Below are 11,834 nucleotides of genomic sequence, written 5' to 3' on the forward strand. Positions count from 1 at the left end.
GTGTGTGTGTGTGTGTGTGTGAGAGAGAGAGAGAGAGAGAGGGGGGGGGTCACATCACTGTGGAGTCAGCTGTCTTAACCGTGGCTTGTGTACTGCAAACACATACCAGCTTCATCACGGTGTCTGTCACGCGACTCTGTTCCCCTTTCGGGCTTGAACTGATGGTAAAACTAATTACATTATTTACTGTCTTTACGTTTATTTTGAAAGATGAAGCTGTGATTATGGTAAGGGGCGTCACATTTCCGATGCGTGCTTGCGGTGTTCGGCCAATCACAATGCACTGGGTCAGCTGGCCAATCAGAGCAGACTGCGCTTGTCAGAAGGAGGGACTTTGTAGAAAACGAAGCGTTTGAGAGAGGCGGGGCATAGAGGACCTACAATAATGTACAGTATTTGAAAAATAATGTGTTTTTTGAACATTAAAGCATGTCAACATATTCTGTTACACCAAATACACAAAATAATGATCTTTAAAAAAGCATCATATGACCCCTTTAAATAAACTAAACGCACTTGACTGTGTCCTCCACGACGGCAGATGGCGCTAAAGGTAACAGGCTTCCATCTCAAACACTTCTGAACAAGAGCGGGGAAGTGAAAGGAGTTTAAAAGACACAACACTGTCATTTAATAGTGCTGTATGTGACATACATTTCCCGTGTAAAGTGAAGACAGATGAAATGTTTTGGAAATGCCCATGATTCATTTTCATAGGTTTTGTGGCTTTTAAAATCCGGAAGGAGTGTAGCAAACAAGAACTCTTACGTATTCTCGTACAACAACAACATGGCTGGATGGTGCTAGATAGAATACCGTCGTTGTCAATAACAGGACAAACAGGACGAAAGGTTTTAGATATTTACTTTAAGGCTTGATAGTTGTAAGAAGTCGTTTCACGTCTGTTTTTCCGCTAGAATGTTCACTTTCGCGAAAGCTAAGCTAGCAGTGCTCGGGATAGGACGGCGGTGTGTTGCACTGAGGGCGTTCAGCGGAGCGCGTAGAGGATTCGCGTGCTCCGAGCGCCATGAGGAGTCCAGCGCTTCTGAAAACCAGCTCTTTGACATTATAATATCCGGCGGGGGAATGGTGGGCACCGCTATGGCATGTTCGTTGGGTGAGTGAGTGAGTGAGTGAGTGAGTGAGTGTCCCTGTCATGCACCAAGCCTGCTTTTGCCCCTCATCTCCACTCTCACATGCTACATTTCCCACAAGTCCTGCCGTGACTTTTCTTTACCCTTGTTTCTCACGCAAAAAAAAAAAGAGGTTGCTATTTTGCTTGATGAAAGTGTTTTAGCTGGAGGTGAAGGGTGCAATTACATGCCGTAGGATGCTAGTAAGCAGTGTGCAACTAACGCACAGATTTTATGCAAACTTTAGTAAGCTCTTGTTCAGATATATTGGCAAAATATGCCAAGTGGGGGAAGAAACAACATCACAGTGATTTAGAAAGGACTTTGGAAAGAAAAGAAATCATCCTGCATTTAATCTGTGTTCTTCATCCGATGTGACAAATAAAAATCTTGAATCTTGAATTCAGGTCTAGATCCAAATTTGGCAGGGAAGAAGATTCTTCTGCTTGAAGCTGGTCACAAAAAAGAGATGGACGGGGTTCCGGAGACCTACAGTACACGGGTCAGCTCCATCAGCCCGGGCTCAGCAACACTTCTAAGTGGTACGGACTTGTGTACTTTTGTAATGTTCTTTCTGTGTGGTTCATATGACACTCGTATGGCTCTATAGAGGAACACCTACAAGCCATTTTATCCACCTGGGGTACCTTATCCAAAAATAATCGTAATTCTTAGCTTATTCATCCATGTCATGGACAAAGAGCACCATTAAATACATCATAGAATTGAGTCCAATAACTGGTGCACTATTTTCAGAGTCTCTTGAAACCATATAGCTTTGTGTTGTAGTTGTTAACAAAAACTGTTCAAAATCATTTTCATTCTTTGAAATAAAGCTGAAATCGGTAACACTTTACAATAAGGTTCCATTTGTTAACTGTAGTTAACTGTTTAAGGCATTAACTAACATTCACTTACAATGAGCAATACGTTTGTTACAGTATTTATTAATCTTTGGTAACGTTAGTTAATAGAAATATACAACTGTTCACTGTTAGTTCATGTTAGATCAGGTCTATTAATATTAATAGATACAACTTTTCATTTTAATAATGTATTAGTAAATGTTTGAATAAATGTTACCATAAAATATAAATAACTCACGGGACTTTAGAAATGTTGCCTTGGCAACTAACTACAATAGATATGTTTAAGTTAAAGTATTAAAATACCTAAAAGTTAAATAAAAATGAGGCTAGATAGAAATTAAAATAAAGAAATAAAATGACAAAAGCACAAAAGTTCTTAAACTGAAAAAATATAAAATCCAATTAAAAGTATAAATCCTTACTATATTAATATATAAATAATAGTATGTATTGTAATAATTCACTGGGGAACAGAATATATCGTTTTTATTGAAGTTGTTCTCTTTTGGCCTTAATGACTTTAATTTTTCACACACTATAAAACATTGGCTGAAAAGACACAAATTGTCACAAATTCCCGAAATGAAGAAGTACAGAAAGGGTTTGACCAAAAAACAAACAAACAAAACATTTTAGATGGACACTAGTAGATGTGATGCCACAGACAGTGAGCTGCTCTGTGTTGCCAGGCTTCACAGTGTGTTATGTTGAATGAAACGTATGCTTTTGATTGTGTCCACAGAATGCGTGTTTGCATTGTGGGCAATGTTGGGCATCATTTAGAACCAGTACTTTGGGTAATGTGGAGGCACAATCCAATCACAAGGTCTGTGGTGAGGAGAAGTACATCTGTTCCATTCAAAGCTCTGTAACTGCACTCCTGTCATTAAAACTATTTACAGTATAATGTTTGTATATGAAAGATTCACCAGGTAGCTTTCGGTCTTGCGCTGTGTACTTTTTGCCATTACTATATTTAGTTCGCTTTTTGTTCTGGTTAGGTATCATAAAGGATAAACTTTTTAATTGTGTCCTATTGTGTTACAGGTCTTGGTGCTTGGGACCATATTGCAAATATGAGATGCAAGCCGTATAATAAAATGCAGGTCAGTAAAACCAGTATGCAGTAATACAATGATTACTTGGGCGGTGCCATTATGCAGTGATAGGATCACATTCTACTGAATGATAATCATATTTACGCACCACAGTATTACCGGTGCTTCACAGAATGTCCATCATAACATTGTAGTAGTACCATGGCACTTTTTTACAAGTGAAAATGTAATCAAATATCACACCAAAAGAAACTCACGTAATTTAAAAGCAACTAACCACTAAAGCAAAACACATTATGTGTAACCAACACAGTAATTTGCTATGACCTTACCTGCTTATTTTTCCTGAGAGCATGAAGCCACTCTATTAAAAACAGCTGTATCGTGTTTTGCTCGTCGTTGTTTGCCTCATCACACTGTAAGCAGCCACCCATAAATTAATGCTACAGAACCACAGCCTCCGAATACAAAACATACATTAGAGATGCAGAACCTCAAACTCTGCATCGCAACCTGACAGTTAAGCTTGGTTTTGCTTGCTGCCACAGTTTATCTATTAGAGTCTTATTTAGCGGGATGACATAAATCCAACTGTCTACACTAATTACGAAGATTCATGTGAGATGCAGGGAGAGGAGTTAAAAGCTGTGGAGATCACAAGTAAAAAGGACCCTTCGTTTACTATGCTGTGGTGGGGTTTGTACTGTAAGATGTGGATTTTGAAAATCCTGTGGTTTCTGGGTAAACTAAGGAGTGCCAACAGAGTGCACTTTATATAGTGATATACCTCACCCATTATACCTTTCCTTTTTGTTTGTGAGTGCATTTATGTCCAAACAAGGATGAAACTGCAAAAGAACTGAGCTAGGTTCCCTCTTCCCCTCCAATTAAATTCAAGTGGTTGGAGGAAAGCGACTAAAGTGGGCCTGGGAAGTGCCATGTACCAGAAAAAAAAGTGTGGAGGTTCCCTAAAGTGTTATCAGCTAGATTTTTTTCCCTCCATAATGGTCTGAATCTTTTCTGGTATCTTTGTTGCAGAAATGATTGTGCTAAAAGGGTCATTTTGGCAAGGGACGTTTTAATTTGGCAGCGACTGGAAGTACATAGCAACTCCAAAACTTATCAACAGCTGTGTTTTTCCTATGTGTAAAATCCTTATAATTGTGGGTTGGTCACGTTTTAAATCTTGCACGTAACCATGTATCAAAAATTGCTAAACCACTACTATTAGTGGTTTTAGTATGGCTGTATAACAAGGATAGAACAGTCCTTCTGAATCCATGTTACTCATGGATTTAATTGTTTGCCAGTCACCTTAGTTACAAGTCATTTTAGGTTTTTAAAATATAGCTGCGTCAATCACCAAGACCTTTTTGCATTTAAAACCATCTGCATGTTTTATTAACTAAGTTGCAAGGCAACTTGGATGAAACAAACTTAGCTCGACACAGTAATGTTCGCATATTTGTTATTTATTATTAACTTAACTATAAATACAAGCATAAATCGCAACGAAGAATGGCATTTTTTACATTTCTGCCTCACCCCAGTGCGTTTACAGAGTCAACCGTGCAACCTCAAAGGCTGTTGGTGGCTGATGTTTGGTTAGAGTATCTGGCAGAACTCTTCGGCTTTGATGTGTTCAAGTTCAATGAAGCACATGCTCTTTTGGAAATCCATAAATAGCGCCCGAGCGGTCACATAAGGATAGAGTTGTAAACCACAGCAATAATTTGGTTCTTTGCTTTAGGTTTGGGATGCTTGTTCAGATGCTCTGATTACATTTGATAAAGACAATCTGCAGGATGAGATGGCATACATCGTTGAGAACGACGTCATTGTGGCCGCCCTCACCAAACAGCTGCAGACTCTCTCTGGTAAAGGATACATTTTGATGTTTGATTTATGGATCGATTTATGTGTTTGTTTTTGTAATCATTACTTTGCACACTGAACTTTGATCATTACATGATGATATATCCTTAATCGTTGCTTTCGCTGTGCTTTTTCCATGTTGCTAAATGTTTTCCCCAGCACTCTCGAGTGCTGAGTGGGCTCCCTGATAATTAGTTTTAGGGATGGCTTGGCAAATTTCACCACAAGCCATTCCTTCCCGTCTTGGCAAAATGTTTATTTGTACTCATACTCCTTTTGAACATCTTTCTGCTGTTTTTTTCCCTAAAGATTCCACTTCTTTGGATGCATCCGTGTTTTTCCTGCTATTTCGATCATCCAGCACATTACTTTTGGTGGGAGTTCTAAAGCCCCACGAGATTGTTCGGACACGTGCAGTGGTCTATTGACCCATTTAAAAAAAAACACATTCCTTTCCAGCCGTAGCATCTCGCTCGCTTGGGGTGCCTGAGCACGGACAGCATTTTACTGTAACATTTTGTTGTTGTAATTAACTAAACTGTTCCATGGCTCTGCATTTGGCTTTTCCATGCCATGCTCTGTAAAACAGCATATTTTTAAAAACGGGCCTTTTTTAAAACACATTTTGCATTTAACAGATGTGCGGTAGCATGTGCGTGTTCACGTGTTTGTGTCAAGTTGGTACTTTTTAACAGTCTGCTATTTCTGCTGAAGTACTAGGCAAAAAGTATGTGCATCAGCCAGCTGTTTTTATTTATTTTTTCTCCATTACTCTGCTTTCAAATCAGCAAGAAGCCAATATTTATCATCTGTGCGCAAGAACTAGTGTTCAGTTTTGTGGACAGAATGGTTTGAAAAGTAGGCGTAATTCCGGATCTTTTTATGTGCCTAGACCGCCAGTGATTCTAAGAAAAGTGGATTTTCTGCTTCCTTTACTTTCGTTCTCTGTTGTGTCCAGGATATTGGCAGCTGGTCTTATGTATTGCATGGTTTGCTTGTAGAGATAAACACCATTAGTTAGCCATGGGTGACTTGCCAAAGCCGTTAAGACAATTGTTAATGCTAGCAGGCCTCAACCAGAGAAAGGAAAACAACTTTGTGTTTTATGAGGTGGTTTGATGATCCTTAATTTTTTTACTTTTGTCACAGCCAAACCATGTTTGTTTGGATTTTTTCCCCATTTCTCAAGTGGAACTGAACAAGATTAGGATTAATGCTCTTTTTGTTGCATTTTAATGTGTAATGATGTTTTGGGGTGATTATCATTCATTTCTAAACCAGACCATGTTAAAGTGCAGTACCGAACAAAAGTGGTGAAGTACACCTGGCCCCGTCCTTACCATGTCTCTGAGTCCATCCCTTGGGTTCAGGTGACTCTAGCCAATGGAAAGACTCTCCAAACCAAGCTGTTGGTATGTAGAATGTATCCAGTGTTTCCTTTGGTATTACAAACAGAAGAGTGCACCACTACAAAAGCAAAACCTCCATTTCTTAAGGAAGGTATGATTGGCTCTTTCAGATTGGTGCTGATGGACCGAACTCAATGGTGCGGAGAGAGGCCGGCATCCCCACAGTCAAATGGAATTACGATCAGTCAGCGGTCGTCGCTGTTCTGCATTTGTCTGAGGTATGATGATCCTCCAGTTTGAAGTTCAAATCATTCAGCATTACATCTCGTTTGTTTTTCTCAACTTATTGAATTCTGCCATTTGCTCAGACATGTCACATTACATAAGAAATATGGTTGCATTGAATGCATTAACCTTGCAATATTGTATTTCAGCCCACCGTAAATAACGTAGCCTGGCAGAGGTTCCTACAAACCGGGCCCATTGCAATGCTTCCTGTGAGCTGACCTTAAGAGTTTATTTTACTTGTAAATGATCTCAGTTGTGCTTGATTTGTTTCATTGGTTCGTCGTGATATCACTTAGTGGTCAAATGGAAAATACATGTGTTTGTAATGGTACTCAAGCCCAGACGTGGTGTATGTGTCTGCTGTGCAGTTGTCAGACACTGAGAGCTCGCTGGTCTGGTCCACCAGTCATCAGCATGCTGAAGAACTTCTACAGCTGAATGAAGAGAGCTTTGTGGATGCCATTAACTCTGCATTTGTGAGTAAACACTGACACTGTTGCCACACTTATTGTCCACCTCCCTAAACTGAGCACCTTACAAGTGTTGTGCTATTACAATATTGTTCAAGTTAATTTTGGTATTTAGAATAACGTAATAAAGAAGTTGTTTTTGATTGAAATGTCATATCTGTGCTCTGCATTCTCTTCATTTCGGCTGAATGCCCTCAATCTGACCTCACACCCTTTTTTCTTCTTGTTTGTGTTTCCGTCAAAGAAACTCCTTTTTTCCCAAGCTGGCTATTTTTTACTGGCCTTACTGGTCACAGGCCTTTGCATCTGAGTCACGCTTGCCATCAAAACTGGTTAGCTAATTAAGCCCAAGGTTTGCCAGTGTTGGTCATTACTCCACGGAATGTTTTTTTTCTACAGACCAAACTCAAATTTATGGCCTGCTCAGAATTTTACTTTAATTAGGCATGCTTTTTGCATCTCTGCTGAAATACCTGCCTTTTAAGACTGTAGTGTTTTGAGTGCACAAAAGCTTACCTCTAGATCTCAATATAAAGATAGCATAAAATTAATAAAAATCATGTTGTTATTATTTACTCGCTTATGACTTTATTTCTTCAAAATCATGGTGCTCCACTGAAGGATGTTTATGCAGCTTTTTCCCCGTACAATAAAATCAGCGGTGACCAGGGACTGTCATGATCCAAAAAGGATAAAAGAAAAGCACTATAAAGTGTCATTGAAGGAGTCCATGCTGTGCTCTATTCCAAGTCCTCTAAAGCAGTGGTTCTTAGCCTTTTTGACTACACAATTTTCAAAGGCCCCCAATATAGGTATTACCTCTGGTATTTTTGTTTTCCAACTTTTTTATTAATAGAAACTTGGAGTGGTAATATGTGAATCAACTTCAGTTAATTTGTGATTCTTGAAAATTCAAGAACCTGAATGCTATTGCAGGAGAAAAAAAGAATATAGATCTTGTTTGTATGTTTTTTTTTTTTTAGCAATTCAGTCAAGTTAAAGTCACGCAATAGCTTTAAGGAACAGGCTGTTCTATTCTATAAGAATTTTAGTTCATCATGTGGAAATTGTCCCCTCTGCAGTGCATTTGGTTCCAGATTGATTTCTGGTTCCATTTAAAGGTTTTGTATAATTTAAGGCAGAAAGTGAACCGTGGAAAACATTTTTTACTGACCTTTACAGTAGCCTGTCAAATGATGAGAGAACTTCAGAGTTCAGTTGGACAGAAAATAATAAGTATCAAAAAATGAACTGAGAAACATGTGATTTCACTTTTTTTGGTTTCCCGTATAGGATTCAGAATGATTTTTCAAATTTGCTTGCATGAGTCATATGGGCTTTTATGGCACTTTCTTTTAGTCCTTTTCATTTTGCATATTACATGAGAGAAAGAAAGCCATATGGATTTGGAATGACATTAGCAGTAGTCAGTGATTGTTTTTTAACTTTCTCTCCACTCATCTTCCATCCAGTTTAAGCTTAACAACTCTATAACGAATAGAGATTCTTGCATACCTCATTCTTCTGGTGCCATTTCCACTGTTGTTCACTTCTCTGTTTCTCTCTCTTCAGTGGAGTAATGAGAACCATTCTGAGATGGTGGAGACTGCTGGCTCTCTGTTCCGGACGACTCTTTCTGTCCTGATGCCTGACAGCGGCTCTGCACGTCAGCTTCCACCTAGCGTTGCAGGTATTGGCCCAAAGAGCCGGGTCATGTTCCCGCTAGGTATGGGTCATGCCACAGAATACATCCGCCACAGAGTGGCCATCATTGGGTATGTTTGCAAAGTTAGTGCATGAAATGATTTTTGGTTTTGAGTATTTGTTGTTCGGAATTTAAGAATGTTTTCCATAAGTATAGAGTCACATGTATATACAAAGGAGAGATCTCTCAATATTAAGTTTATAGCACAGCTGTACTGCTTATGTGGTTTTCTGAGACTTGTGATGAGGAATTTCTTCGGTAATATAGAGTCTACAAGGAGGAAATTTCAGCAGGTTTGGCCGGTCAAGCTAAATATGGCTCCTGACTCAAGGTTTCCTCTCTATATTTTCTGATCTTTCTAATTTCAGAGATGCTGCACACAGAGTCCATCCTTTAGCAGGCCAAGGTGCCAATCTAGGCTTTGGCGATGTGGCCTATCTCACGAAAGTTCTCAGCCAAGCAGCATTTAATGGAAAAGACCTTGGTAAGTGTTTCAGCATCAGCAGCAGTCAAGCCGAATGTATGTGTTCACTGGATTTGTACTTGTGTGACAGTTTTCAAATATATACATTTGATAAGCATTACATAAAGTCATGTAATGAGCTCATTTAATAAGAATCTCATACATTATATAAGCTATATAGTAAATAACTGCCTCACGTTGAAGAAACGTGACAAGAAACATGAAGGACTTTTGTTGGTTTGGAATTTTCTGCTGTATATTCAGATCATAGAGTATTTCATACCTGAAGTAGCATACTTTTGGTTCAGAAGAGCCCGGTGGAGCTATCTGTGGTTTTTCATAAGCTCTTTTCCATTTCCTTATATTGAGGGTGATCTTTAGTGAAAAGAACTGGTTGTCCTGGGGCAGTATACAGTGGTTTTACTTGTCACTCATGCCAAGAACTGTTCATAAATGTTTTTTGCATCCACAAATGGAATTGTTATGAGGAATTGTTGACATAATTTCTTTGCAGACACCACAGCCTCTGATGAAAATCACAAGAGTTCAACATCAAAGCTTTGCATTCCACAAAGGTCAGCAGTTTGATTTAATGAGCAAAATTAGTGCAAATCAAAGGTAGGTTACCCATGGGGATGAAGTACCGCTGCCATTTCTCATTTCAGGAAGATGAAAAACCTCATAGAGACCACTTACCAATGAGCTTTTGCTTTAACGTGAAAGCGAGTAGATGGATTACACACAAAAAAAAAGAAATCAGAAGCATTACCGCAGGAATCAGCCCTTCATAGACAATCCGTGTATCATTCGTTTTTTGATTTAATATTGAAAGTAGAAAAATTAGAAAACGGCTGCTTTTTCATTTTTTTGTTTTTTTTCCGAAAAACGAGAATTCAGCTTAAATTTTCGTTTTTCATTCAAATGAATAAATAGCTTGAATATTCGATTTCTACACGTGGGCGGGAATTAAATGCCCCTTTCTGCTGATTGGTCAGCCGAAGATTAAACCATGCCATCATCAGTTCTTCTGCAGTATCACGCAGCAGAATAATAGTCCTCCACTGCTGCAGTTGTACGGATTAATAACCCATTTTATCAATTTCATATTTTTCTCATCAAACAGACTAATGAATAGCTCGACACAACTCGTACCGGGGCAGAGTCTAGACAGGTCTTTCTTCTGTGTAGACCAGCGGTTCTTAAAGTGATAGGGGGTCCGAGAAATCATTTGCTATAGCCTAGAGTATTTCCAGACTGTAAAGTCGCTTTTTTTTTTTATCATGATACATATAGCCTACTGTGATTTATTCCAAAGTGACTTATATGATGCATTTAATGTAAAATCATCTAAATTAAGCATTTTAAAAGACGAGTATTCCCTGTGGTTCATGTTTGTGGCATGCGCCAGAAAGATGCTCAAGGAGACCGAGACGTGCTAAAGCAGTGCATTCTGTTGTTCTCTTTATTTTTCAAAGGCATGACATTTTGTAGTTATTTTGAATGTAACGTTACACAATTAAAAATATAAATTTTACCATACAACTATAAATGACAGAGTATTAAGTTATTTCCCCTCGATGGGGAAAAAAATCCAAGTGAACGTCAATCAGTACTCAATATTAATTGAAACTTTAAATTGCACTTAAATACTGGTCTGTGCTTGACTGTAGTCGCGTCTGTCTGCTTATTGAGTTTATTTAACCCATCGCAATTTATTGGAACTGTGTGAACTAGAGTCACTACTCACCTTAGCGTTGTTCTAAAGGCTTATTACTTAATACAAAAATGTCCTGCTCGCACTTGCCAATTTAATGGCAGAGAATGGTGACTTTATTTTTATTTATTTTTTATTTTTTTGAAGAGGATGCATATTTGTCGTAAAATAATCCTATGCATCTCGTGGTGTATATTCCAAGCATTCTGAAGGTATACTGAGGGTTTGGTGAGAAACAAACCGAAATGGCAAGTCATTATATTTTATGAAAATCTTGCGTTGCAGTGCGAGCTCATGCTGCGCACAAGTGCATATCCTTTTGAGATATCAATTATAATCAATTTTAATAACACAAGACTACATTATATAACTCTAACACAGTAGGCTATTTAATATCTGTTGTTCTCTGGTTGTCAGTCAGAATGACAGTTCTTGTGTGAACATAGGCCTATATATAGCCAAGCCCATTTATTATCTTTCCTTTTTGTCTTGGTGTTTAAAATATTTATTTTGAAACGAATTAATTAATTAATTTCTTAATTAAACAAACAGACTTACTGGGTGAGCAGGGTCAGCTGTCATATCATACCCTGCCATGCCCAGCTGATGCAAAGAATATAATTTATATCTACACAGAAGAAAACCCTGTCTAGACTCTGTCCCGGTATGAGTTGTGTCGAGCTATTTATTAGCCTGTTTGTTTGATGAAAAAATATTAAATGTAGTTACAATAAATGTGTTAAGAATCCATACAACTGGAGGACTATTATTCTGCTGCGTGATACTGCAGAAGAACTGATGAAGGCACGGTTTGATCTTCGGTTGACCAATCAGCAGAAAGGGGCGTTTAATTCCCGCCCACGTGTAGAAATCGAATATTCAAGCTGTTTATTCATTTTTCCACCCATGA

At 38.5% G+C, this 11,834-nt stretch overlaps 1 protein-coding gene across 1 annotated transcript in view; it reads left to right on the plus strand.

The window, feature by feature from the left end:
- The first annotated feature begins 577 nt into the window (after positions 1 to 577).
- Positions 578 to 11,834, plus strand: part of LOC107559892 (ubiquinone biosynthesis monooxygenase COQ6, mitochondrial-like) — a 14,282-nt gene continuing 3,025 nt past the window's right edge. Inside the window, exons 1-10 of the mRNA XM_016243910.1 lie at positions 578 to 1,117; positions 1,541 to 1,675; positions 3,050 to 3,108; positions 4,811 to 4,937; positions 6,217 to 6,347; positions 6,455 to 6,562; positions 6,719 to 6,781; positions 6,941 to 7,048; positions 8,615 to 8,817; positions 9,116 to 9,231. Coding sequence (XP_016099396.1) covers positions 919 to 1,117; positions 1,541 to 1,675; positions 3,050 to 3,108; positions 4,811 to 4,937; positions 6,217 to 6,347; positions 6,455 to 6,562; positions 6,719 to 6,781; positions 6,941 to 7,048; positions 8,615 to 8,817; positions 9,116 to 9,231 — 1,249 coding nt within the window. The 5' untranslated portion in view covers positions 578 to 918. The remainder of the gene's footprint in view (positions 1,118 to 1,540; positions 1,676 to 3,049; positions 3,109 to 4,810; positions 4,938 to 6,216; positions 6,348 to 6,454; positions 6,563 to 6,718; positions 6,782 to 6,940; positions 7,049 to 8,614; positions 8,818 to 9,115; positions 9,232 to 11,834) is intronic.

Source organism: Sinocyclocheilus grahami, unplaced genomic scaffold, assembly GCF_001515645.1.
Source record: "Sinocyclocheilus grahami isolate Dianchi unplaced genomic scaffold, SAMN03320097.WGS_v1.1 scaffold704.1, whole genome shotgun sequence".
In the NCBI taxonomy this organism is placed as follows: Eukaryota; Metazoa; Chordata; class Actinopteri; order Cypriniformes; family Cyprinidae; genus Sinocyclocheilus; species Sinocyclocheilus grahami.